At 58.8% G+C, this 26822-nt stretch overlaps 2 protein-coding genes across 3 annotated transcripts; both read right to left on the minus strand.

Annotated features, from left to right (window-relative positions):
• Positions 1–1991: 1991 nt before the first annotated feature.
• Positions 1992–16565, minus strand: TRIT1 (tRNA isopentenyltransferase 1). Of its 2 annotated transcripts, XM_054517222.1 has the most exons (11): positions 15942–16551; positions 10739–10881; positions 10252–10348; positions 9920–10068; positions 9002–9144; positions 8652–8763; positions 8460–8572; positions 7398–7475; positions 5727–5836; positions 5309–5423; positions 1992–2580 (listed from the first exon to the last, which is right to left on the minus strand). In XM_054517222.1, the coding sequence occupies exons 1-11, from the start codon at positions 16446–16448 to the stop codon at positions 2441–2443; spliced, it is 1707 nt and encodes a 568-aa protein (XP_054373197.1). In that variant the 5' UTR covers positions 16449–16551; the 3' UTR covers positions 1992–2440. The 2 variants fall into 2 exon arrangements, 1 of the variants encoding a protein (XP_054373197.1); XR_008508823.1 differs by lacking the exon at positions 1992–2580 and having other exon boundaries at positions 5312–5423; positions 7398–7467; positions 15942–16565.
• A 2238-nt stretch (positions 16566–18803) lies between these two features.
• On the minus strand, positions 18804–22957 carry MYCL (MYCL proto-oncogene, bHLH transcription factor). Its single transcript, XM_036397033.1, has 2 exons — positions 22380–22957; positions 18804–20058 (listed from the first exon to the last, which is right to left on the minus strand). Exons 1-2 carry the CDS (start codon positions 22882–22884, stop codon positions 19493–19495), a joined length of 1071 nt encoding a protein of 356 aa, XP_036252926.1. The 5' UTR covers positions 22885–22957; the 3' UTR covers positions 18804–19492.
• Positions 22958–26822: the final 3865 nt, after the last annotated feature.

Genomic DNA, 26822 nt, shown 5'->3' on the forward strand with positions numbered 1-26822 from the left:
GGGACAGGCAGTGCCACCACCGGGATGGTGCCTGCTCAGCAAGGACAGGGAGCTCCCCCAGCTCAGGCTCTCGGCTCCACGCTCAGCCAGACCAGGGTGCCGAGGGCTTTAATTGATGGCGAGCCAAGCCACGCCGGGGCTGTTTTCTAATCCCAGTGTAATTAATGACCTTATCTTTGGCCAAAGCCATTTAGATTAAGTGGCTGGTGTGATGGGCTCGGCGGCTCCGGCTGCACAGATGGAAGAGCCGCGTTTGTCTGGGGATTAGCGGAGGGCAGATGGAGTGAAGTGCCATTCCCCATTCCCAAACCTCCCGGCACTGACAGCAGCCTGAAACCTGAGACCACAACAACTTTCTCAGCGAGCCCTGGCTGGGACTGGCGAGCGATTCCTGCATTGTTTGTCCCTTCTGCAGGGCCCAGAGCAGCAGGAGCTGCTGCCAGCACCAAGAACTGGTGTGACCCTGCCAGGAGCTCCATCCCAGCCCCTGCCTGGAGACCTGCAAACAGCAGAGGCACAACGCACCGAGAGTGACCTCCCTTGGAGAGCAACCCCCGGCAGGAATGCTGCCCTGGCTCTGCCCAAATCACCTGCTCTCAATGGCAGCCCCCAGCTCTCCAAGGAAGAAATCCCCTGTATTGTGGTGCTGATAGGATCAGGGCAGGTGTCCGTCCTCCACTGCATGGACAAGGAAGTGTGGCACACCCTGTTCACCTGGAACACCTGGGAACCAAGGCCTGGGAGCCCCTGCCTCCCCCTGCTCAGCACAGCCCGTCCCAAACAGGCTCCTGAAGAGAACAGGCTGCTGGGCAAGAGGAATAACACGAATCTGTGGGGATAACAAAGTTCATATTAAACCGATTAAGGATATTTAATCCACCTCTAACAGTATGGACATCTGACTGCACTCAGGAGCCAGAGCAGATAATCCCAGCCCTCCTTCCCAGTGCTGCCCCAGTGATCCCAGCCTGGCCTGGGGAGATGACTCAACATCTCAGAGCTGTCTGTCACAAACCAGCTCAGCACACGGGCCTGCACTCCCAGCTCACACTTCAGGCTGGGAGAACACAATTCCATGCCACGACCTCGTGCCCAGGTGTTCCAGCCCTGGGCTGAGCCCACATCCTTGGGTTGAGTCAGCATGGATGGCAAACAAGTCTGGGCTGGAGAAGAGGCTCAGCTGGCACTGCACAGACCCAGCAGCACCGCAGTGCCCAGCATTCCAAAGCTGGTGCCCAGCTCTGCCCAGTGCCAAATTCCCAGCTCTTTCCTGCACATGAGCTCCCACAGCTCGAGGCAGGCACCCCACGGGGCCCTGCAGGAATAATTCCACTCTGAGGAACACAAACTGGAGGTTTAATCTAATCCCCACCAAAGCAGGAATCTCCAGAGCCCACGCCGGCAAATCCACCCACGCAGCTCTTCCCCGGCAGGATGAGCCCTGGCTCTTGCCACATGGCACAGCACGAGGAAAAACTTGTGCTCTACCAACCCTCAAACCCTCCTGACTCTGAATTTGCCAGGAGAATCCCAAAGGCTGTCCTGGTTTCACCAGAGCAGCATTCCAGGCACAAATGGCACTCACATCCTCCAGGAACAACAGTGGGACATCAACTGCCTGGCGGACACAGCACCAGGAATTTGCTGCTCAGTAGCTTTGGATTCAAATTCAGGGCTGGTTCCCAGTGCCAAACCACAGTGTAACCCCCCGGGAATTCTGCCTTAACTAGGACAGGCTCATCTGTTGCAAACTCGATGAGATCATTTCCAAGTTCCTGTTTAACAGGTGCCAGGCTCCTCCTGCACCTGCTGTGTGCACAGGGCTCCCTGCCCCCACCAGGCTGGGAACATCTGCTCAGCTCCCTCAGGAGATGTGGAAAAGGTGACTGGGAGAAGGAACCAGATCTCCTGCCCTGTGCCCAGAGCAGGGAACATGGGCCAGGTAGAATCAGAGAGCAAGGAAACCGCGCTTGTTAACAGGGAGGGGAACCCACAATAATCCTGCAACTTTATTTGCATGTAAAAGAACAAAAAAAAAAAAATCCTCTCCACAATAAAGGCAGGCAGAGCTCGCTCAGCTCCGGAGCTGCACCCCCGGCCAAGCTGGAGGAGTCGGGGTATTTCTGTCTCTGAGATCCACACAACCACAGAGCAGCAGCTCAGCCATTCCAAGGATGCAGCTCTGGCAGGAATTCACACTTTGCATGGGAGGAGGCTCCCAGCAGCCTTGCCCCGGGGCCCAGCCCGTTCCAGGCAGGGCTGGGGGAGCATGGGAACACAGCGGGATGAGGCCACATGAAGAGGATCCCATGCAGCCTTTGCCGTCACACACCTGCCTCACCCCCCAAAAAAATGACTCAGCTCCTTGGTTCAAGGCTGCCCAGCACTAAGGAGCTTCCTCTCCATGCAGGTGGATGCACAGCTGCTCCCTTTTCCAGGCCTAAGGCACAGGCAGGCTGCCATCCTCGTCCGAGGTCTCTGTGTCCCCACTGTCCCCCACGGTCCCTCCGGCACGGCCGGACGCCTCCAGCTTCCTCCTCTTCTTCAGGTGGTGCAGGTGGGATTTGGAACGTGTGTGAGCTGGAGGAAGAGGCAAACAGAGCCTTTAATCTGTGGAATTTGGAGGAGGAAACAGCCAAACCCCCCACGCAGGGCAGAGCACCCTCCCTTCCCAGCACAATTCACTCCCAGAGAAAAGCGAATTCCCAAACCCGGCCCTGGCTGCTCCTCTGGACACTTCCAGGCCAAACTATCGGGCTCAGAAGAGGACAAAGGAAGAACTGAGAGAGGGGAAAATCCTGGTTCTGTGTGGGCAGAAGATTCCAGGCTGTCACTGCCAGCCTCTCCAGGGAAGTGGGAATGTGTTTCCCAAGAGGTGGCACTTTGCAGGCTGCAGGTGAGGTTGTGCAACTCCCTGCTTGCTCCCCATGGAGAGCTGCCAGGATCATTTGTAGGACTGGATCCCTGCACCACAGCACTGGGAAGATGCTGTGCATCCTACAGGGCAGCCAGGGAAAAGCCTGGAGCAGAATTAAACTTCTGGATAACTCCAGGGCAGTGCCCCAGCCATGAGAGCACTGCAGCAGGAGTCAGATGGAAACAGAGGGGTAATCCCAGGGATTCAGCTTGGAGCAGCAGGAGCTGCATTTCTCCATGAAATCACATCCTTAAGGACAGCCAAACCTCCTTATCAGCGGTTTTATCTCAGGGGAGGCTTTGTCTGACCATCTTGGCAGGGTGGTTTTGCCTTTTCCAAGAGATCAGAGCAGCAATTAAAGCACAAACTTTTCAAGCAGGGCCTTAATTAAATGAGGGTATGTGCTCTGCTGAATCAAGGCCCTCAGGTGTTTTCCAGCCATTCTTTTTCTGCCAAAGGATGAAATCACATGCAAAGCAGCTGCTTTATCACAATGCTGGAGGGTCACCCTCACCCTGAGATAAAGTCTCACCTCCTGCAATTTGTCACAAGCAACACCAAAGCTACAGTGGCTGAGGAAGTGCCAATTGCTGCAGCTGTCTGGGAGTTGTGCACTTGAAGTCCATATAAATTGTAAAATCAGATACAATTTTAAAATCCCCCAGAGCCAGCAGGGTGCTGGGAAGCAGTTCCAAAAACTCTCTGTCACCTGACCTAAGAAAACAGACCAGAGTGCAGATCCACCCAGCTCCCACCACTGTTTTCACCTTCCTTTTTGTCCATTTTGCAGGTACAAGTAACACCCAGGCTTTGGAGCATTTTTCTCCCACCATCTGTGGATCTGAGCCCAGTTCAGCTGGATACAGAGAATAACAGCTGGTCTTGGCTGAGGCAGGCACTGTCACCATTGACTGGTGTCTGGGGTGACATCCCTAAGGACATGGAGGCATTTGGGGGGACTCCAAGGAGCTCCCACTGAGTCACAGAACTTTCTGGACCTAAAGGATGCCAGGGGCCTGGAGAGTTTTCAGTTCTGGACAAACAGAGCTCCTTCAAAGCACCTCCTGAGACGGCTAAAATAGATAAAACAACAACTGCACTTAACTGATCTCACTGCAAGGAGCCTCCCCCAAAGAGCAGCTCCAGCCTTTGCCTTCAGCACTTCCCTACCTCAGTCAGGAATAAGCAACTCCTTCAAACCCAACAACCTGGGAAATTTATCTTTGGTTGAGTCTCATCTGCTTGTTTTGGCTGGGGCAGAGTTGATTTCCCTCACAGTAGCTGCTCTGGGGCTGTGTTTGGATTCGTGCTGAGCACAGGGTTGATAACTCGGGGATGTTTTGTTGTTGCTGGGAGCTCTGGAACTGAGTCAAGGCCTTTTCTGCTCCTCACAGCAACAGAGAGGGAGCTGGGGGTGCACAGGGGGTTGGAGGGGACACAGCTGACCCCAGCTTACCCCAGGGACAGCCCAGGCCATGCAGCTCACACTTCCTGGGGGGAAGGAAAGGGGGGGACATGGGGATGATGGCATTTGTCTTCCCAACGTCGTGTCAGATGTGATGGAGCCCAGATTTCCTGGGGATGGCTGAGCATCTGCCCAACCATGGCAAGCAGTGAATTAATTCCTAGTTTTGCTTTGCTTTCTCTATTAAACTTTAACTCAACCAACAATTTTTCTCACTTTTACCCTTGCAATTCTCTCTCCCAGAGACAGAGAGTGGGGGAGTGGCTGTGGGGGGCTCAGATGCTGGGGTTAAACCATGACCCTGCACATCCTGTATTTGGGCAACACATGGAGATTTACCAGTTTCATTTCTGCAGCAGGTTTCTCCATGACTTTTTGTTTCTGGTTCTCAGCATGAGCCTCCCAGCACAGATAAATTCACTGACTTAATCTGATTCCAGCTGAGCTCTTTTAAAGTAAGTCTATGGAAAATAGAAAATCCCTTTCTATTACAGCTACGAATAGTTTAAAAAGAAAAAAAAAAAAACACATAAGTAGGAAATATTAGAGCTGAACTATTAGAAACATTATGAAATTTTCATTTACACAACAGAATTTTAGAGGAGATTTGCTCTGTGCTTTTTGAAGAAGCATCCGCAGTGCTGTGAAGGACCAGGAGCCCAGAATAAACACAGCAGCTCTGAGCTTGATGCCACATACAGATCCCTGGTGTGATGCTCTCTGTGTTTTCTGGGTGCTGGGAAGGGGGGGAAGCCCAGGGAAGGAGGGAATCCTGACAGATGGTTCCTGTGGCACAGCTCCTGCAAACAACCCTTGCGAGGCCAGGATCACGAGCTGGGGGTCATCTGGCCACAGGGCAGCTGCTCCAGCAGCCCACAGAAGCTCAGCCCTCCCAGGTGCCCTCCTGTGCCCTGTGAGGGCCCTACCTGCCCACTCCCTGTCGCCGATGATGAGTCTGGCACAGAGCTCACACACGCGATGGCTCCGCTTGTTCTCCTCGTCCTGCTCCATCCTCAGGGGCTCTGCCGGGGGCTCACGGCCCTGCAGATCAAATAATGCCTCAAGCTGGGCTCTGCCACCAAAATTTGTTCACTTTCACAGAGTTTGGGATGGGAGCTTGGCAGACTCAGACACGGGCTGGCAAGGCAGACAGAGAGTTTTACCAAGCGCAGCACTGGGCATTGGGGAAAATGTTCAGCTGAGACAACAAATCTACTGCTGCAAGGAAATGCCAAGGTTGGGCATGTGAGCAGCCAGCCCTGCTCCAGGGACAGACTGTGTGCCAAGCCAGGGGGCCTGGAGAGCACAGAGAAGTGAGCCAGGCAAAGGCCAGCTCCCCAGTACCTGGATGAAGCTCTCCACGATCGCCAGGGCAGGTTTCAGCACATCCTCCTCCCACCGCTGCGCATCAGACACCTCCAAGCCATAAACTGGGGGCACGTTGGGCCCAGGACCTACAGAAACACCACGAGGCAGCTCAGCACCAGAAACCCTCAGCACCACAAACCCTCAGCACCAGAAACCCTCAGCACCCCCTTCCAGAACCCAGGGGGAGCAGAGGGATCTGCTTTTTCCTATCAGCATTCAGAAGCCAACAGCACCAGGCTGTCCAGAGCCAAAATTCCCTCCTGCAAGCAGCAGGAACACCTCAGGACTCAGGGAAGCATCTTCACAGCTGGCTGCCCTTGGGAGAATGTTCTGGAATCTGAGCATGCCAGCAGCCCATCACAACAACCACCACCTCAGCCCAGCCCTGGTGCACAGGAGGCTGGGAGGATGGAAGAGCTGGATGCAGGCACAAAGCCATCACAGCAGGCTGACAAGGAGATGCAGGCATGGAGCCTGGATGAGGGATCTGAGCGTGCAGATTCCCACTCAGAGCTGGAACTGACTGTGCAGGGGCTGATGCTCCTGGCTCCTGGCAGGAGATGTTTTGCTAATGACAAGGGACAGGTTCACAGCCACCCCTCTGGTCTGCCCTGGCCCAATGCCAGGACACAGGGCACTGGCTGCAGCCAGGACAGGGTGGAACAGCTGCCAGCAGAGAGCACCTGCTCCCTGGGTGACCTGGCTGCTCTCCATGGCTCACCTGCCCTCCACGGGCCCTGGCTGTCCCTGCCTGGACAAAGCCATCAAAGGCTCCACGTGCCAGTCCCCAGCAGGTGCTGCTTTTATTGCTGTGCCCACAAACTAGCCCCTGACAGGCCCATCTGAAGCACACCTGCCACCAGAAAGGTGAGCTGAGCCACTCTGCCAAAACTCCTGCGGCCTCCTTCAAAGTCCGTCTTTTTTTGACTCGAGTTTCTCCCTGCCTTCTCTTTATTTATTTTTTTTTTACTATTATTTATTTTATTGTTGTTTTGCCCCTACTGAGCACCTTTCAACAAGTGCCCGGCTCCCAGCTGCTGCTGCTGGCCCTGCTCCAAGGCTGGGGCTGGGATGGGGAAGTCCTGCTGGCTCCCTGCCACCACCCAGAGCACGGCCACGGGGCTGCTGCTCCTAATCTGGAGGGCAGCTGTCAAATGGGCTTTGCTCCCCGCCAGGAGCATGTGTGGGTGCGTGGGGACCCCCTCCCTGAGCCCCTCAGGAGCATTTGGCAGGATAAGCTGCAGGGATGTTTGTGACCATCATCATCATCATCATCATCTAACAGTGCCTGACACGGGGCTGAGCCTCTGCTTGGGATTTATCCCTCCTGATGGCTGGGAGGGGATGGGGTCCAGGGGTACAGGAGACAGAGCTGGCTCTTGAGTGTCTCGGATGAGAGGCTGTGGGCAGGACACATCTCAGGAGGGGCAGGAGATCCAGCCTGGACACATCTCAGGAGGGGCAGGAGATCCACTCTGCAACCCAAACCAGTGGGAAAGGCAGAGCCTTGTGGGTGGATGGGGACACTGGGTGGCTCCTGGAGGGTCTGGCTGGGAGCAGACCCCCAAACACAGGCTGCCCCAAAGCCCCAGAGTCCCCGGTGGAGCTGAGATGGGGCATGAGGAGAGCTGGGAGCAGAGGACTCACGTTTCAGGAAGCGGTTCCGGACCCATTTGTTCTGCCTCCGGGCGTATCTCTTGGTCACCTGCTTCAGGGCCTGGATCCCTTTGGAACAGGGGATTAAACAGGAGGAAAAAAACCCCCAAAGGTCAGTGAGAAGAGACTGTCAGCTCCAGGGGAGGGAAATCACACAAGAAAGAAGTTTATGCTGGGTGGCACTATGAGAATTATTTTTACTGTCAGTCTGGGGGTCTGTGCCTGCACTGAGAAGGGGCTGGACAAGGTACCCCAAATATCCCTGAATAAACAGAGGGTGCAAAGAGCCCAAACCCTCCACCCTGAAGCTTTAGCAGGTAGGACAACCTGTTCAAGTGCTGCACTGCTCTCATAATGCCCAATTCTCTGCACAATGGAGCCCAGGACTGCTCATCCCACCCAGCAGAGGATGATTTACCACTCTACAACTGCTCAATATTTAGTACCAGGCTTATCAAATCCCTCCTAATCGTCTCCTGAGCAGACACAACAAGTTCCTTCTGCATCAAACTTGTTTTCAAGCCTTTTATCATTTCTGTGGTTTCTTCAGTCTCTTCTTCCACACTGAACCCTCCTTGGCACGGATGGACTTTGCCTGGGCCCTCCCTGTGTGGAGAGCAGCTCCCCTCCAACATCAGCCCAGACATTCCACAATAACACAGCACCAAAGGCTGCATCCCTGCTGACTGATCCCCACATTCCTCACCACCACAGAGCTGCTGACATGCTGAGTTCTGCTTCATTCCTCTTTTCCAGCCCTGCTCTCCACAGCATTCACACCCCAGCTGGGATCCCATCGCCCAAGTGGACCTGCTCCAGATCCCAGGTCACCTGTACCCTGTGCACCCTGCAAGGAGGCCTGAGGGGAGGGAAGGGCTGCTCTGGGTGTGCTCAGAGATGCTCTCCAATCACTGGAAAACGAGTCCCTGCCCCTCTGGGCTGGCAGAAGTGGGAAATGCAGAGAGAAAGGTGCAGCTGGGGCTGTGACTTTGGTTTAGAGCACCTTGTGGTGTCACCTGGAGCTTTGTGGGGCACACGAGGTGCTGCCCTCACCTTTCTCCAGCAGCAGGGCACTGGTCTCGGGTGAGCAATTCCCTTCGCTGACGAGGTACTCGTGGAATTCCTTGAAGCCAATGGACTGGAAGATGCCGTGCTGGTAATCCTGCCTGGAGGAGAACCAAAGGCAGGGCTCACAGTGGGAGACCTCCAGAGGGAGGAGCAGAGAGGATCTGGCTGCTCACCCACCGGTTCTCTGCCACCTTCTGCTGGTTGTAGCGGCGGTGGAAGTCCCGCAGCTCCTCCAGCAGCCCTGCAGCCACCATGTCATCCACCCTCTTGTCCAGCCGTGCATCCAGAGCTGCAGGAGGACAGCGGGACATGGCTGAGCTGCAGGGAGCCATGTCCTGGGGGGCTGCACAGCCTGCCAGGACAGGAGTCAGCACTGCCAGGCTGCTGCTCCACCTGAGGAAGGCAGAGCCTGGCAGTTCTCTGTCACACCCACTGCTGCCAGAGGAATTGCTGCCTTCTCCAGGGAGGAGGCTGGGGCAGGAGCAGGGAGTCAGCCCTTCCTCAGCCAGCCAGGAGCCCGCTCTCACCTGCCTGGTCTGCGTGGAGCCACAGGATGCAGGAATGTGGGTATTTCAGGGGCCCACCTAAGGGCCCCCCGCCTTCCTCCTCCTGCTGCTGGTGCAGGATTTGACTGTGGGGGATCCCCGTCTCTTCAAACACTTGGAGGCTCCTGGAAGCAGAGACACACAGAGCTCAGAGGCTGGGTGAGAACCAGCGTTCCCATTCCCCCAGCAGCCCCGGGGGCTCCAGCAGAGGGAACCGCAGACACTCGCCGAGATCCAACCCTCTCATGTGGGGGGAGGGCAGGTCCCAGCCCCGTCCCGTGCCCGGCATCCATGCACACCCAGGTCCTGGGGGTGCAGTGCTGGCACCCGAGGAGCCCAGAGCACAGCCACCCACTCCTGCCTGGCACAGGGACAAGTCCTGCAGGGGACAGGGATCTGGCTCCAGCCCTGCCCTTTCCAGCCAGGCAGGGCTGCAGGGACACGGCACCAGCGCTGAGATGCTGCTGTGGAGCTTTGCCCAGCCCAGGCAGGGAGGGAGCTGTGCTGGTGCCCCACCCTCCATGCCCCTGCACCGTGCGAATGGGGTGGGCGGTGTTCTGCTCCCCGGGGCCAGGGCTCGGCTGGGACGGAGCAGCAAGCCTGGTCTTGCTGCCGTGCTGTTCCCACAGAGCTCAGCTATGTAACTCAGCCAGCAGGGCAGCTTGCTCTTTAAATAGCTCCAGACAAACCCTCTGCTGCTGGGGCACGGAGCAGGAGCAGCCCCAGAGCACAGCCCAGCACCCCAGAGGCAGCTCAGGCTGGGGCTGTGTGGCCAAAGGGCTCAGATCCCACAGAGTCCCCAGCACCAAGAGCCCAGGAGCACCCACCTGGGGTGGGAATGCTCATCCTGCCGTGCTCCCAGGCACACAATTCCCTCAGGAAGGGCTGAGGGGTGCTCACCTGGCCACCTTGCGCTTGTCGTGGGGGTGCAGCTTGGCCGCCATCTCCGGGTCCACCTGGCTCAGGCGCCGATGGAGCTCAGCACTGTCCAGCTGCTCCAGCTCCACTTTCCTGTCACTGTCCGGCCTGGGGACACTGCTGGCCTTCTCCTGTGGGGCACAGGACAGCCCTGAACCAAGCAACACAATCCCTCAGAGCCATGGGGTGAAGGAGGGGCTTTAGGGTCTCCTTGCCGCTCTCCAGCAGGGACAGCACCGTGCCAAATTGCAGGAAGTCTGCCCTAAACATGGGATTCATCCTTTCCCAGAGGGATTCACAGCCCCCCACAGTACCTTGGTGTTGATAAGGACCTTCCAGAGCAGGGACTCAATGTAGTAGTTGGTTCCTCCCACAACTATGGGGATCTTGTCCCGGGCAAAGATATCTTCAATGTGCCAGAGTCAAGGAGCAGAAGCAGAGTGGAGAGCAGGGGGGGAAGGCTGTGGGAGCAGCAGGCTGGGGCTCAGATCCCACTCTCCCAGCCTCAGGGAACCAGTAAGGCTGCAGGACAGGGTTAGAGGTGTCCCTCATCTCTCATTGCTCTCTGTCAGCTCCAGAACTCAGGGACACCCCAGGACTGCCAGGGAGGACAACACTCAGCACAGATCTTCCCTGGGCTGTCCTGAGGGTTAGCTGGGCAAAAGAAGCCCCAAGTCCCTCTCACCAGCAGAATCCTCTGGAAAAATAGAGGAATGTGGAGAGCCCAAACATGCATCCCTCTGGCCATGGAGGTGGGAAGCCCATTCCTGCTCAGCCAGGCAGGCTGCAGCATGACAGGATATCAGAGGCACAGCTTTGTCCCTGAAATCCACCACGGTGTAGTTGGAGACGAGGGGATCCACAAAGCTGATCATGTGGTGTCTGCAGAGACGCTGCTCCTGAGGGGAAACCTTGTTGGTGATGATGTCCAAGCCCTTGTACACCTGGGGAAGAGAAGAGCCTGTCCTTCACCTCTGTGTCCTGTGAGACCTGCACTGACCCCTTCCCCCTGTGCCAGTCACCCCTCCCAGCCCCTGCTGGGGCAGCACAGGCAGGGCACAGCAGGGGCACAGCAGGGGCACGTGCCACGTTCAGGCAGGGCAGCAGGAATCCTGCCAACACCTGCTCCTGCCAGGGCCAAGCTGCCTCTCTCTGCTGTTTGTTCCTGCCCACAGCAGATGAACCGTGGAGTCCAACCGCTCGTGACTGCTTTCCTGCTTTGACACAACTCTGTCATTAGGGCTGGGAGGGCTGACTGAGCTCTTGGACGGTGCAGCCAGAGCCTTGGCAGTGTCACCAGCCTGGCACAGAGCTCCAGAATTAGGGCCTCCAAGCTGCCACCCCCTCATCTGCTGCTGCAGCTAAAAGCTCAGGTGTGCTGTTCTCCTTGTGGGGACAAGGATCACTGCTGCCTGCAACACAGAGCAGATTCCAGGCAGGGGAAATGAGGACAGCTCCTCACCCTGCTTCCCATGCAAACACAACCCTCCTCAGCACTGGCAGCTCACAGTGGGGCACATAAAGCCTCTGTGTCCAGCCCAGCTCTGTGCTGTGCCCAGGACTGAGCAGGAGGTGGCAAAGGAGGTGCTTTGGAAGGATGTGTTTTGTTCTCAGAGCCTTCCTGCTTAAGAGAAGTCTCCCAGCATGGGATAAACCGGGATGATGGGGAAAAGGACTGGAAATGGCTGTACTCATTTCCTTCTCCATCCCCCCAGAAACCACCCCAGCCAGACTACAAGAAATAAATTTCCCCTTAATCCCCTCTGAGAAGCTGCCGAGCCTCCTGCTGCAGCGTGGCCTCCACCCACTGCTCCCCTGGTCCCAGACAGGAGGACAAGGTGACACAGAGGTGACCCACGGGCACCAGGCACAGAGGGATGAGGTTAGTGGAGCAGGGAAGCCCAAGCCCTGCCTGGAGCAGTCATGCGAGGAGCTGCTGGAGCTGCTGAACCAGCTCTGCTCCCACCTTGCTCAACTGCAGCCCTGGGAGAAGCAGGGCTGGCTCCTGCTCCCATCCCAAAAGGCTCCCCCGGGGGGCAGGAAGCGAGGGGGAGAGGGAGGGCAACCAAAGCCTGCAGAAAGGCAGCTGCCCCAGGGGATGGTGAGCAGGCAGGACGGGCCCACAGGCAGCTCTGCCAACGTGCCCCGTGGCTGCGGGCAGCTTATTGATCCCTGGGCTGGCAGCTCCATTCAACACGGGCTCCAGCCGGCACAGAAAGGCTTTGAATTCAGTGAGCTTTGGCTCCCTGCCTGTTCTCCCCATTCCCAACCCTCCAGCTCCTCCAATTCCCACTGCTGCCTGCAACCCCAGTGAGCACAGAGGGCTGACAGGCTGCTCAGAGTCAGCCAGCAGCTCCCAGTGCCCCGCACGGGCACATCCAGGATACAGAACTCAGGCTGCCATCCCCAGCTTCTCCTGGAGATTAAACACCGAGAGCTCCTGGAATATCTGGCAACAAGGGGAGGAATGCAGTGTCAGTGTGTGGGCTGGGAGGAAACAAAGGCAGCCTTTTACACACAGGCAGTAAGCCCCGAGAAGGTTTCCACCAGCTGGCTGTCGGCAGGGCCTCGCACCGAGACGTCCTCCTGACACTCATTTCTATTTTCAGCCAGCGGCTCAGATAAGCCTTTGTTGCTTTCTAAGGCCCCAAAACAGATTAGCAGCAGCCTGGAGCAGCCGGGCTCCGAGACACGGAGCACAAGGCAGCACTAAAGATGCTTAGCCTTGAGGGCGTCCTCCCGCCTCTGCGCTGAGCCCCCGTGCTGGGCTGGGAGGGCAGAGCTGCCCCTCTGGAAAAGGTGGGGAAACTGAGGCAGGACACGTAAATCCCCATGAGTTTTAGGATCTGCAGGCCTGGGAAGGGCAGGTTCTCCCAAATCTTTGTTCTGGCACTAGTATCTACGGCCAGGAAAACATCAGGATTTCACAGGGGCCATGCTGGAGAGGGGCATGGAGGACCCAAGCCAAGGAGAGCACGATTGACTCCCTGCCCTGATTCCTGCAAAGGCTCTGGAGATGTCCTGACTGCACACACTGACTGGCAAGCGTGTGCTACAGCAACTGCATCACCACTCCCAAGGGACAGTGGGATCCAGATGGGACACTGGAATCTAGAAGGCACAGTGGGATCATGAGTGGATGGGGCCCTCCTCAAGCTGGCACAGGGATCCCTGCACGTTCACTGCCAGGAATGAAGAAATGAAGAAACACGACTGGCTTCACCCTGCCTGGCTCTCCAAGGAATTATTTACTCCTCAACCAAACTCACTGGGATGACAAACAGCAACAGAAAGGACAAAAAGAAAGATTAAGAGGCCAGCAGATTAACCAGAGCTCCTGAGCTGCAAGCAGGCAGCAGTTAAGTCTGTAATTTGAGCACAGCGACTCAGAGCCATGACGAAAACACCCTGGAGATGGATAGAGGGGTGCCTGTGTGTGGGAACAGGTGGGCTCGGGGCTCCCCAGCCCCTTCCCCGGCCTGGCTCCCGCTCCAGCAGCTGCCCAAAACACTGCCAGCATTTGTCAGCGCTGCTCAGAGCCCGGCAATGAATGCACAGAGGGGGCTGAGGGCGACACGGTCGCTGGCAGCTGTCAATCCCCGACCAGCAACGGGATTTCCAAACCCTGGCGAGTCTCCTGCGAGGACAGCAGAGCCAGCCCTGCGTGGCAGGGGGACAGGGCACGGGGAACAAAGGCAGAGAGAAAGGAGCCCCGGCTGGGAGGCACCGGGGGCTGCCCCGCCTCGGCAGCACGCTGCATTACGGGATAAAGCAGCCGAGCTGCTGGGCCCTGGCTCCACAGTCACGCTAGAATGAGATTAAAAGGAAAGCAGGACAAGAGCCACTGGAGCCTGGATGCCTTCGGGCGCCTGCAGCAGGGTCCTCCCCACACTGCCTGCATTCCCATGGTGGAGCCTGAAAGGAGCAGGGCACAGAACGCACGCTCCGAAACATCCACAAGCAGGGATTCAGCTCCTAAATATCCACCAGTGGCAATTCAGCTCCTAAATATCCACCAGTGGCAATTCAGCTCCTAAATATCCATGAGCAGGGATTCAGCTCCGAAACATCCACCAGCAGATTCAGCTCCTTAACATCCACCAGCAGAATTCAGCTCCTAAATATCCACCAGTGGGGATTCAGCTCTAAACATCCACCAGCAGGGATTCAGCTCCTAAATATCCACCAGCAGACATTTAGGAGGCTCCAAACACACCTGCAGAGCTCAGGATGCAGCAGGAGCCTCGTGGCCACAGCATGGCCCAAGCCAGCAGCCACTTCTGCAATATTAAAGATGGGCAAAGCTCCTGCTCTTCACGTTTTGCCCTCTCAGGATTTCAGTTCAGCTCAGGCCTCACTCTTTCCCCAAGAGCTTAAGGGAAATATTCCAAGAAATTGCTTTCTGATTGCTTGCCCCAAATTCAGGAGAGTGAGGTTTTAAATTTAGCTCAGTGGGACACAAAGAGTGACCAGGAAACAGGGAGGTGGGCACAGGATAGTGGGAGTTGATCTCTGAGCAGCACAAAGGGTGTTGCTGGCAGAAAACACTTTTTATGTAGAATAATAAACACATTTAACATTAAACTTGATGGAAAGTTCACACCCTATAGGAAGCAAACAGTGAAAGTGTGAATCAGTAAGGAAAATATTTTGCTAAGCAACAGCAAAATTGTTATTCTTGTGGTGGCTGAAATGTCCATCCTGTGGCAAAGCTCTTGTAGCTGAACAAAATTAAGACCAAAAAAAAAGAGTTTTGGCTCCTTGCTGTTGATTTATCCCAACCACACAACTGATATATTCCACACTGCTGCTTGCAGTGAGAGACCACAGACACTGTCACTGGCAAGGAGAAAAGTATAATTTTTAACACTCTTCCCCAAATCTCTTGGTGTCCCTTTGCTGATGCCAGAGGACACCACCCTGTGTGTTGCTCACTACCAAGTTACTCCAGCTGCTGCCTCCCCTTACTCAACCCTTTACACCTCCCTGCAGCTTCTGGTGGGTTAAAATTAAAACACCTTCGCTCTGGTTTCATGCCAAAAGGTGAATTTATTGGGGATGGGGGGGCTTAAACAAACACTTTGAACAAACTCTGCATTTTTGGTTGTGTTCAGAGCCCACAGGGCAGGGAGGGGACACAGAGGCACTGCCACAGTAACCAAACAACTGCCCAGTGGGACAGGAGCACTGGGACTGGGGAACTGGGGACAGAACAGGGACACTGGGACAGGGACACTGGACCTGGCACAGGGGCACCAGGATGGGTTCCAGGGCTGGGACGGGGGCACCGAGAACAGGACAGGGACACTGGGAATAGGACAGGGATACGGGGACAGGGACACTGGGACAGGACAGCGACACCGGGAGCGCATTCAACAGGCAGCCTCCATCCCGTGGGCCCTCCCCTACCCGCACCTGGACACGGGGCCCGGAGGAACCGGAGGGAACCTGCCCGGAGCCGCCGGGACTGAGCTTTTCCAGGCCCCGACCGGGCCCTGCTGCCCCTCCAGGCCCAGCTCGCACTTTCCCCGGTACAGCCCGGGCAGGCCCCGGTGCAGGCCAGGAGGCCCCGGGACAGGCCGGACCTCCCCCGGTAGAGCTCAGACCCCTCCCGGTAGAGCTCAGACCCCTCCCGGCAGAGCTCGGAGCCCTCCCGGTACAGCTCGGAGCCCTCCCGGTGCAGCCCAGGCCGCCCCCGGTGCAGGCCGGGAGGCCCCGGTACAGGCCGGACCTCCCCCGGTAGAGCTCAGACCCCTCCCGGCAGAGCTCGGAGCCCTCCCGGTGCAGCCCAGGCCGCCCCCGGTGCAGGCCGGGAGGCCCCGGTACAGGCCGGACCTCCCCCGGTACAGCTCGGAGCCCTCCCGGTGCAGCCCCGGCCGCCCCCGGTAGAGGCCGAGCCGCCTCCCAGCCCCCGGCCCAGGCCCAGGCCCCACCGGGCTCCCGTCGCGGCTCCTCCCGGCCCAGGCCCGGCCGCGGCCTCCCCGGTGCCCGGCGCCGGCCGTACCTGCATGGAGTCGGCGCTGACGATCTCCCCGCCGAGGCGCAGCCCGAGCTGCAGCGCCAGCGCCGATTTCCCGGTGCCGGTGGCGCCCAGGATCACCACGAGCGGCAGCGGCGGCCGCGGGGCCCGGCCCAGGCACAGCGCGGCCGCCGCCGCCATGGCCCGGCCGGGGACGGGCACGGGCGGGACGGGGGCGGGCCGGGGCCGGGGCCGGGGCCGCCCGCGGGGAGGACGGGGCCGGGCCCCGAGCTCCGTGCGCCGCTGCCCGCCCGGGGTCCTCTCCCCCCCAGCCCCCTCCGTGTCCCTGTGTCCCCGCCACTCCGTGCCCCGGGTCCCCACAGCCAGCCCGGTCCCCTCGCGGTGTGCCGGGTGCCCAAACCCATCCCCAGTCCCGCGGGCCCTTTTCGGGTCCCCCGTTACCGCCCCAAGCCTCTCACGCCCTTGCCCAGGCGTGGGGCTCTGGCCCGTGGTCCCTTTTACAGGAGCGAGTGGGAAGGATGCTGTTGCCATAGCAACGGGGCAAAGCGATGGGGAGCGGGGCTGTTGCCATAGCAACGGGGCAGAGTAGGATGATGCGCGGGGGCTGCTGCCATGGCAACGGAGAGGAGCGTGTTGCCGTGGCGACCGCAGCTTCCACGGAGGCTCGTCCTTCCCATCGCCACAGCAACAGGAGGGGATGGGGAGCGGGGCCGCTGTCCCCGTGGCAACAGAGGGGAGGGAAAAGGGGAGGCCGTTGCCAAGGCACCTCCGCGGTGCTGCTCTCCCTGGCAACACACATCCCTCGCCATGGCAACAGGGAGAGGGAGGCTGCGGGCCAGGGGGGTGCGGGCAGGCGGCCCCCCTCGGCAGGGAAGGGATTATCGCCGCCTCGGGAAACTGTCCTAAAAATTTGCCAGCCCAGGCGTGAAGGCGGCATCGTGCCCACAACACCCCCGGGCCAGCACAGGGATGGGAGGGAAGATGTGGTGGGCAAGCAGAAGTGGTTTGGGGGGCACAGCAAAGAGCAGGGTGTCAGCAGGGCAGGGTGCATTAAAAAAATAACTAATTCAGGCCCTGGCAGTGCCAACTTGTGATGGTTGCAGCTGACACTCACAAATTGCAGTGCTGAACAGGCGAGAAGGAAAGCCCTGTGTGCTTATTTTCTTCACTTCACAGCACTGTCAGTCTCCTTCCCTCATCCTGACCGCGACAATATGAGAGGAGACACGTGCTCCAGTAACCAGGGAAGCTTCAGGTAGATGCACATGAATGCAGGCTTTAGGCAGGAGAACCCAAAGGTGTTTACAAACTGCAACTCAATTCTTCAGTTTGGTTTGGGCTTTGGGGCCATCTCCTGCTCAGGCTCAGGCTGCGGATCTGCTCATCACTTCCAAGAAAGATAATTAATGATTTAAACTTCCTAGGTACCTTCAGCACAAAAAGAAATTTCAGGAGGGTCACCTTGAGCTGAGAAAAGAGGAGAGACTGCGAGTGTGAGTGTCACAAAACCACAACAAAAATAACCGTTTGAGGGGCTGGTACATCTGGGCTGTGTCTCCTGCGCATGGGCGAGGTGTCAGATTTAGGTCACCCCGCTCCCTGGTTAAGCTGTGGGTCATGGGAGCACCTTTTAATGCAGCTCTGAAAGGCTGTGACACCGTGTGATGCAACACAGAGTGTGAAACGCTGCTGGCAACGAAGGGGATGGGTGTTTAAGGGCTTCTGTGTGGCACCATTGCTGTTTAAGGCTGGTTTTCCCCCTGGTGATTGAGGCTCCAGCAGCAGCTCCTGGCTCCTGAGTCCTCAGCAGTAACATAATCCCACATCCCTCCTGCATTTAGAGTAAGACTTTTGCTGCCAGGACAAAGGAAACCCAAACGTGTCAGGTTTGGGGGCAGCAGGGAGAACACACATATATATAATTTCATCCACTTGGCAGATCTGGGATGTGGAGCTCTCTGGAAGCGAGTGGATTGCATTCCCCACTCCCTATAGGGTTACTGCCAGACACAGCCCCAGCCCCTGACCCGTGGGGCAGTGATCACCCCACACCCCCTGCCCCAAACCCCATTAGGGGGGGTTTACAGTTACATCAAAGCCTTCTCCCAGCCCAGCCTGGGCTCTCTGCCCTTCCTTGCCACTAAAACCACTTGAAAGGAGGAAAAATAATCCAAGTGATTCATTTCCCTGGCCCCACCACCACGACCACTTCTTCTTCAAGCGCCGGGAGAAAACCAGGACAAAGAGCTCAGTCTTGATGCAGCTGAGCCTTGGGGAAAAAATAGATTCATTAATTTTTATTAATGTCCAGGATACCCCAAAAGCCAGGAGCCACAGCAGCCCCCCCACAGGAGCACTAAGGTGATGCATGGAAACCCACAGCATGGAAAAAGCCAACCCAGGCTGTTGCAAACTTATTTATTTATGAAGTATGAGGTAATGAAGAAAGTGCTAAATCCAACCAGTGTTAACTCTAACAGTTCTCAGCAGGTCAGCAGGGACCCCAGGGTGCCATCCTGCGGGACCACCCCTGCCAGCACCCATGGGAGGGGACAGGGGACTCTGCCACCCCCACACCCCCAGACTGGGCAGCAGGAGGGCGCAGACAGGGCAGGCAGAGCAGCCCCCTGCAAAACCCGGAGCTTTGCTGGGGATTTTAAGTGGCTGCTGGTGAAAGAGAACTCACAAAGGTGGGAAAAGGGATCACAAGGATGCTCACAAGGATGGGAAAGGGATAAAATTCCCTGTTATTGCAAATGGGTGGTTTGGAGAGCTGCAAGGGGGTGAATGGCCTCTGCGAGGACTCAGCTCAAGGGTCCAGCAGGAACCAGCCCCTTCCTGATCTCCCTAAAGTGCAGCAGGACTGAGCCCTCCCCCACAGCAGGAAATCCCCCTTAAAAAAAAAAAAAAGTTTTTATATATTTATATATATATAAAAAAGCAAACTCTTTACCAAATACTTCTCAAAAAGTGGTACAAAAATACAGTATAAAAACACAGCCTCCAGTATAAGACTCGCAGTTACAGCAGCAGAGTTTCTAGAACATAAAATCCAGGACCAGCTACTGCGTGAAGTGACACAAGGAGATGAGGTACGGTCCAGCCGAGCAAGGGGGTGAGAGGCACATCCTGCCATCGCCACCTCCATGGGATCTCTCCAGAGGTGAGCCCCGTGCTGGGCTCTGAGTCTGCCCTGCTTCCAGGAGCCAAGACAGACGTGGTTGCTTGGGGTTTTTAGGGCTGGTGGGTGCCCAGGGGTAGCTCCCAGCGATGCTGTCGGTGGCAGAGGCTGCTGGAGAGGGGGAATAAATCTGAGCTTTTGAACTGAAGCAGTCACTGAGGAAGCTTCACAGCAAGGACAAGGGAAAACTTGGAACAACCAGTGCCAGGAACCAACCCCAGGTAGGTGACACTGTTGGGGTCTCTGCTGTGGATCCATTCCCACAACCACTGCCACGTGCTCCAGCCCCCAGGGCCAACAACTCCACAAGCAACCAAAAAATAAAAAGAAAAAATGTGCAAATTGAGAAGGAGCTGGGGGTTTGTGGGGACCAGGATGGGGGGCACACGGCATGCTAGTGCCCCTTAAGGTGAGCAATCCTTTTGAGCAGCTGGGTCCGGCGCAGCTGCAGCTGCCGCTTCTCTGCCGCCATCCTCCTCTCGGCGCTGATGAGGGACTGCAGGTACTCGGAAGATTTGCTCAGGATCACCACTTTGGGGGTCTTGGGGCAGCTGGCCAGCCCGGGCACCTGGTCCCGCAGGGCCAGGAAGCGCGAGCGGAGGTCGTTGCGCCGCTTGCGCTCCAGGTAGTTGTGGTTTTTCCTCTTGGCCACGTCCTCGCTGTCGGAGCCGGGGCTGCTGCTGGGTTTTGGCAAGCCAGGCTCAGGCAGGGGCACGGCGGGGGTTGGCTCCACGTTGCTGGGTGGTTCATCCTCCTCCTGGTCCTGCTGGGGGGACTCGGGAGGCGGGCAGGGGTCTGGGGGCGAGCGGGCGGCGTAGTTGTGCTGCTGCTGGTGGACAGAGATGTGGAAACGCTTCATGCAGGGGTCCAGGGGGTCGGCACGGAGTGTGATGGTGACTGGCTTCCTCAGGCTGAGAGATTGCCTCTTGTCCACCGTCACCACGTCGATCTCTTCACCTTCTGCTCCCGCGGAAAAGAAAGAACGAAACTCCATCAGATGGGAATGCTCTGTCACCCTTTGTCACCTTTCCACAGCTCCCTGGAAAATGTCCCCACTAAAGTTTGCTCATGCAGTGCAAGCTCTGCGACCTCCAGAAGCCTTCTCCCAGCCCAGCCAGGGCACTCTGCCCTTCCTTGCCACTAAAACCACTTAAAAGGAGGAAAACTAGAAATCCAGAAGGGATTGAGTGATTTAAGTGCCCCTTCAATACCATCACGTGGGAAGGAGTGGAATTCCCTCCCTGTTTCATGCACCTGGTCCCCCAAAAATGGACTGGGAGGCTTTAATTCCGCCTCACTTCAGCACCAGGAGCAACATGTGTTCATCATAAAGGATCATCAGGAAAGAAACACCCGAGCCCTCCCGCGAGGTGGGGGGAAGCTGGAGGAGCAGGATGCTGGGACAGCCTAGTTCCAAAGTTCATCCCGGTCGGGTGCTTTCATGGCCCATTGGAATTGTAAATGAGGGATATAAGGGCAGAAGTACCCTTTGTTCCCCTCGGCTGCAGCTTCCCACCTCGGTGACTTGTTACTTTTCACAAGTGATAAAGCCCATTCAGGCCCGGCTTCCCGGGGACAGAGGGGACAATTCCCCACTGTGCAGGGAGGGAGCGAGAGGTGAAGAGGTCCCTACAGCAGACTCTGAACCTCAAAGGCATCTCAAGCCCAGAAACAGAAAGACCTAAATAAAGCATAATTGGTCCCATTCTGCCTGTTGGCACTGCTGTTGTCCCATCCCAGCAAAGCCCAGTGGCTTTGGGGACAGCGAGGGTAGCAGGCTCCGGACACATCCGCTGCGATTGCCCTCACTTTAGGGGATGGGCCTCCAGTTTTTTCCTTAATTTTGAGGGGGGAAACACAGCCACTCGCAAAACGTTGAGACGCTCAAACCCTCACCAGCATCGTGGGCAGAGGCCTGGTCCCCACTCCCCTGCGAGGGTGACAGCTCTGGGCTTCTGATGGCGACCCCAGCCGATGCCCCGAACCCTCCAGGCTTTGGGGTTCAGCCCAGGAAGCCCAAACCCCCCGATATTGGAGCTCCTGGGCTTGGGGACACTCATCAGTGTCACAACCCGCGCGGTCCCAGCCCCGTACACACACACACGCTCATTAATAAAACTCAGACCGCCTAGCCCCGCCTCCAGCAGCCTCCCATTGGCTGTCATACGGGGCCGGCCGGCTGTTCTGCCACCCCATTGGTCCGTGCTCCCGTCCATCAGCGCGGCCCCTCTCATTGTTTGCAATCTGTTGCTTTTTGTTCGGCGCCCACGTGGCGCGGCCGGACCCCTCCGGGACCCCCGCGGTACCGGGACCCCAGCGGCATCCCCGCGGCCCCCGAAGGCCCCCGCATATTTGGGTTAAGCCTCTTAACGCCCGCGACCTGGCTTACAGTTCCCGGGCTACTAATGGCATTAAGCCCCGCGCCGTGACTCACCGGCGCAGGTGGCGGCCACCGGCAGATTTATTAACGGGGTCACGGCACCGCGGCAGCGCTCCCACGGCAGCTCCGAGTCAGCCCGGCCTCCGCGGGAGCCACGGAAACAACGCACGGGCCCCGGCGGGGCTGCGGGGTTGCGCAGAGCCGCAGGGTGTTTGCAAATAAACACCGAAAATTGGCGTGAGATTGGAGAGATGCGGGGCAGCGGCATCTGTGGGGGGGGTTCGGGGGTATCCCCGTCCCGGCGGGACCCCCGTGTGAACACCGGCACGCTCCCCACGCGGGACAGACGGACAGACGCGCCCCGGGGCTGGGCTGGGACGCGCCGCAACCGGGGCGGCTGTTCCTGCCCGTCCGACCGAGCCGCCGCCCCGGGGGACGCGCCGCTGCTCCCAAACCTGCTGCCCACAGGGCACAGTTTGCCTTTTGTCCCGAGGGAAGCCCGTCCCGGGTGGGCCGTGGGAGGAAGAAGAGGGAGCGGGCGAATTCCCGGGCCGAGCAGAGCGCGGTGCGGCGCTCAGAGCCCCAAACTTCGCACGGCGAGATGCAAACTTGCCCTTCAACCTCCCCACGAGGTTTCCGTGGGGCCGGGACAAGGGAAAGGGAGCAGCAGAGTCCCACGCAAGAGCCGGAGGGAGCTCCGCGCACCCTCCCGAGGGGGACGGGGGATCGCGGAGCAGAGACCCCGCGGGAAAGGGGAACAGCCGAGCCCGCTTTGTTCGTGGGGCCGGGACCGGGGCTCGCTCGGAGTCTCAACAAAGGCGCAGCCCGGCTGGGAGGCTCCCCGCACACACATGTGCGGACACGCGTGTTCCCCGCGCCGGGCTCCAGCTCCGTCCCTTACCGGAATCGCTCTGGCCCTCGGATCCCGAGGATGCGGGGATCTTGCTCTCGGCCAGCGGGCAAAGGAAGACGGCGGCGGGATCCACGCACTCGCTGACGGAGCTGCTGAAGCCAAAATCCTGCGCGAAGGACGGCTTGTGCGGCGTGGCTCTCTGCGTGCCCGTGGAAAGTTTCTCTGTCATCGCCTTCTCCAGCCTCTCCCGCGCTGAGAAACCGCTCCACATGCAATCCTTGAGGATGAAAGCGCTCAGGTTCCCGAAGATCTGCCCCGTCCCTATGAGATACTCCGGCTCTTCCCCGGCGAGGCAGTACCGGGAGAGCCATCCCGGGCGTTCCTCCGCCCCCGAGCATCCCCCCTTGTCCCCGGGGGTGCCCAGCGGGGACAGCGGGGGCGTGGGGACCAGCTCGAACTTCTTCCAGATGTCCTCGCTGGGCGCCGTGGAGCGGTGGAAATCCTCCTGGGCGTCGTGATCGTAGAAGTAGTGCTGGTACGAGTCAAACTCCATCTCGGCTCACGGGGAAAGGGGGCGGCCGACACAAGAGCGGGCGCTCAGAAGAGGGGCAGCCCCAGGGATGAGGGGGGACCCCCACCCCGGCGCCAGCCCCCGAGCCGGGACCGCGGGCGCATTGTTCCCCCGTTCTTATAGCCCGGCCGCGGAGCCCGGGCCCGCCCCCGCCAATTGCCGCGTGAGGATTTGCATAAAGGGCGTGGTCGTGTTCTGTGCCCCGCCCCCCGAAGGGACACGGGGAGGGGGGTGCGAGGTCCCCCCGGGGGTCCCCGGTGTCGCTACCGGGGATGCTCACGGGGTTCTGGACCAGCAGCCCCGCCGTGCGCTGGGCTGGGGGCTCCTCGCCGCCCCCAGGAGCGCCCCGGGGGCTCCCAGCGCCGTCCTTGGACCCCCGAGAGGGGCAGGGTTTGGGGGATCCCCCTCTGCAAGGGCTGGGGAGGGACACGCAGCTGAGCCACCAGCCCGGGGACCGGGGCAAAGCCAACTGGGGAAGAGGGGACAAGTCACAAGGAGGCATCGTTGTGCTGGCGGGGATGATTTTTGAGGGCTCTTTCTCATCCTCTTGGCTGTCAGCCACCGCTGCTCACACCACAGGCAGGAGAGGGCCTCAGCACGGGGCAGCATTGGGGTCACTCAGTGCTTGTGTCCAGCTCACGGTGCCACCCTGGATGCCACCTGGAGACATCCCTGCTCCTCCCCAAAGCCCTGACAGGCCCAGCTGGGAGCATTCCTCCCCTGAAAGGCACCAACTTCAGCAAAAAGGAGGGGCTAGAGCACGGAGGGGCTGTGGGGACACCAGGAAAACAGAGCTGGGGGCCACAGTGCTCATGAGAAATGAGGTCTGTGCACAGAGGAAGGGCCCTGGAGGGGTTGGGAGCCCCTGGGGATGTCAGGAGCCACAGGCTGGATGGAAGTTGGGGTGTCTGGGACACACAGAGCTCCCACCAGCAGCATTTTGCCCATGCAGCACAGGATGCTGCATCTCTCCAATGCCAAGTTCCTCCTAGAAAGGGCAATAATTGTTGTGAAAACACAGTGGGGCTTTCCCTCCTGCCCTTAATTGTTACTCACACACGCACAGAGAGGTGCAAAGTCCACCCTGAACCAACAGATTCCCCTCACAGTGTGAGTGAACCCACTTCAGCCCTAGCACCCTCCTTTCTCACCCAGTGTGCATTGATGAGGCCACGGGATCTGCCCCAGCCGGCAGCCCCGGAGGGATTGGGAGGTTGGGAACTGGTGCCCGGGGTGCAGCACCAGTTCTGGAGGGAGAAAACTGTCCCAGTCCAGCGCCCAGTACAGCCCAGTATAGCCCAGTACAGCCCAGCACTGCAGGGCTCTTCATGGACCAGCACAGCCCAGTAAAGTCCAGTGCACTCAGTCCAGTGTAGACCAGCACAGACAAGACAAATCCAGCCCAGTCGGGTCCATCACGCTCTCCCCGGTTCTCCCCGGTTCCCCCCGGTCCCGGTCCCCGTCCGCCGGCACCGCCGGGCTCGGGGCGCCACCTGCTGGGCCCCGGGAGCAGCGCCCGTGGGGCGGCGGGGACGGGGACGCGCGGGTGACACCGCAGCGGGCGCCCCCCGCCAGGGGGACAGCGCTGCCACCACTGCGTGCCTCAGTTTCCCCATCGCCAGCGGGCACTGGGCAGGCAGAGGAGCAGGGCTGGCGGCTGTCCCGGTGTGTCCCGGGGTGTCCCGGTATGTCCCGGGGCAGCTCCGGCCCTTCCCTTGCTAGCTCGGGGCTCGGCGGACCCCGCAAAGCTTTGCCAGCTCCAGCCCCTGTGAGATCGCTGGCTCGGGGCTGAGATTTCCCAGCTCTGGGGTCCCCGCGATGGCCGCAGCGCCCTAAATGCTCTCCTGGCCCTTCCAGAGCAGCCCCGAGCATCCCAAAGCTGCTGCGGGATGGGGCAGGAGCTGCGGGATCCGGAATCCGCGGGATGGGGCAGGAGCTGCGGGGTCTGGAATCCCGGTGGGATGGGGCAGGAGCCGCGGGCTCGGGAATCCCGGTGGGCTCCGAGCTGAGGTTCCCTTTGCACTCCGGGCTCAGCTTTGCCCCCAGTCCCCACGCTGGAAGCCCCGGGCGTGTCCCCAGGGTGTCACCAGCCGCAGCCCTGCCACCTCCGGGCTGCTGCCACCCTTCTCCCTCCCTGGGAAGCGCGGGTGAAGCTCTCTCTTCTCCCTTAGGGAACAAATCGCCCTGCACTGAGGGCAGGGACTGAGCTGCCGCCCAGGTTTGTGCTGAGCCAGCACCTGCAGTGACAAGTGGCCATGGCTGGGGACACCCTGGCACTGTCCCCGTTCCGAGCTGCCTGTTCCAGCAGGAACACGCTCTCCCCCAGCCTATAGCGCCCGGCCACGTCTCCTTCCTCCCTCCTTTCCTTCCTCCCCGTGGCCTCCGGGACGACCCCAGCTTTTCCCAGGGCGAGGCAGGAGCTTGTCCGGGCTCCAAGGGGCTCCGGGTGCTTTGAAGGTGCAGAAGCAGCGCCGGGAAGAGCCGGAGCCCTTTGATCCCCACCTCTCCAGCGCTGGGCAAACAGCCCCGAGAGCCGCCGGCTGTGCAAACAGGGGGGTGTGACTGCCCCGGGGGCTGCGGGCACAGCGACAGAGGGACAGAATAACCTGTCCCTGCCGCAGGGTGCTGGCACAGGTCCCCAGGCAGCGCCGAGTGCGTGTCCCCGGTGCTGGCACAGCCCTCGGGAGCTGCCGTGGCCCTGCTGGCAGCTGGCACGGCTCCACACATGATGCAAGGGCAGCTCCTGGTGCCCTTTGGATCCCCACTTCCAGCAGAGCTGGGGTTTGAAGCTGCAGAGCCCAGAGGGCTTCCCCACAGTGGGCAGCCACCCCCAGAGCCTGGCAGGTGTCTCAGGAGTGTCCTGGGGTCTGTCTCTGGATGTCCCTGTGACCGTGTTCACTGGGGTCCGAGGATAAGGGAAGAGAGGAGGATCTGACTCCGTGTTTCAGAAGGCTTGATTTATTATTTTATGATATATATTATATTAAAACTATACTAAAAGAATAGAAGAAAGGATTTCATCAGAAGGCTGGCTAAGAATAGAATAGGAAAGAATGATAACAAAGGCTTGTGTTTCAGACAGAGAGTCTGAGCCAGCTGACTGCGATTGGCCATTAATTAGAAACAACTCTATGAGATCAATCCCAGATGCACCTGTTGCATTCCACAGCAGCAGATAACCATTGGTTACATTTTGTTCCTGAGGCTTCTCAGCTTCTCATGAGGAAAAATCCTAAAATAAAGATTTTTCATAAAAGATGTCTGTGACGTGTCCCCATCCCACTACAGCCTTCGAGCCACTCTGCCATGCCCATGGGAGGCTTGGATGCCCAGGGAGGGAGCAGAGGCTGTGCCAACACATCTTGGCCCTATCTTGTCCCTCTCTGCCCTGTGACACACCACGTGTAGCCCTGCAATGAGTCCCCTTTGTCCCCAAGAAGCTGTTGGGCAGCAGGCACAGAGCCTGGCTGGAGGTTTGCAGAATGCCATCCCAAACCCCTGTGGGCTGCAGGAACACCACTAAAAACTGCCCAGCCTGACAGGGATGGGGACAGTGCCCACAGCCCCGGGGTCACACCAGCCCCAGCTCCCTGGGCGTGCAGAGGAAAGGAGGAGAGGAAAATGCACCATTGGTTCCAGCCCTGCTGCCTCCTCGTTCCCTCCACTCATTTTGTCACTGTCACTCCCTGCCCGACAGAGGAGGTGCCCTGAGCCCTGGGGAAGCTCTGTGGTGTCAGGCAGTGCCATCCCCACACTCAGGCCTCCAAAAGCTCTGGGATCACCTGTGTGCTGTTTGCCCCCAAGCCCACGCTCCCTGGCAGGGCTGGCCCAGCCTGGCAGGGCTGTCTGGTTTCGGGTGCTCTCACACTTGCTCAGATCCTGCTCCAGGCTGTGCCGGATGTGTGACAGTGGGAGGGGTG

Source organism: Molothrus ater, chromosome 24, assembly GCF_012460135.2.
Source record: "Molothrus ater isolate BHLD 08-10-18 breed brown headed cowbird chromosome 24, BPBGC_Mater_1.1, whole genome shotgun sequence".
Taxonomy (NCBI): domain Eukaryota; kingdom Metazoa; phylum Chordata; class Aves; order Passeriformes; family Icteridae; genus Molothrus; species Molothrus ater.

Coding starts and splice junctions, on each gene's coding strand:
- TRIT1 (XM_054517222.1), bottom strand. CDS start 16,448: ATGGCAACAGCATCCTTCCCACTCGCTCCTGTAAAAGGGACCACGGGC. Junction 8,573..8,651: donor CAGAAGGTGGCAGAGAACCG/GTGGGTGAGCAG, acceptor GTTCTCCTCCAG/GCAGGATTACCAGCACGGCA. Junction 2,581..5,308: donor CGGCGACAGGGAGTGGGCAG/GTAGGGCCCTCA, acceptor CTCTTCCTCCAG/CTCACACACGTTCCAAATCC.
- MYCL (XM_036397033.1), bottom strand. CDS start 22,884: ATGGAGTTTGACTCGTACCAGCACTACTTCTACGATCACGACGCCCAG. Junction 20,059..22,379: donor CGAGGGCCAGAGCGATTCCG/GTAAGGGACGGA, acceptor CCGCGGGAGCAG/AAGGTGAAGAGATCGACGTG.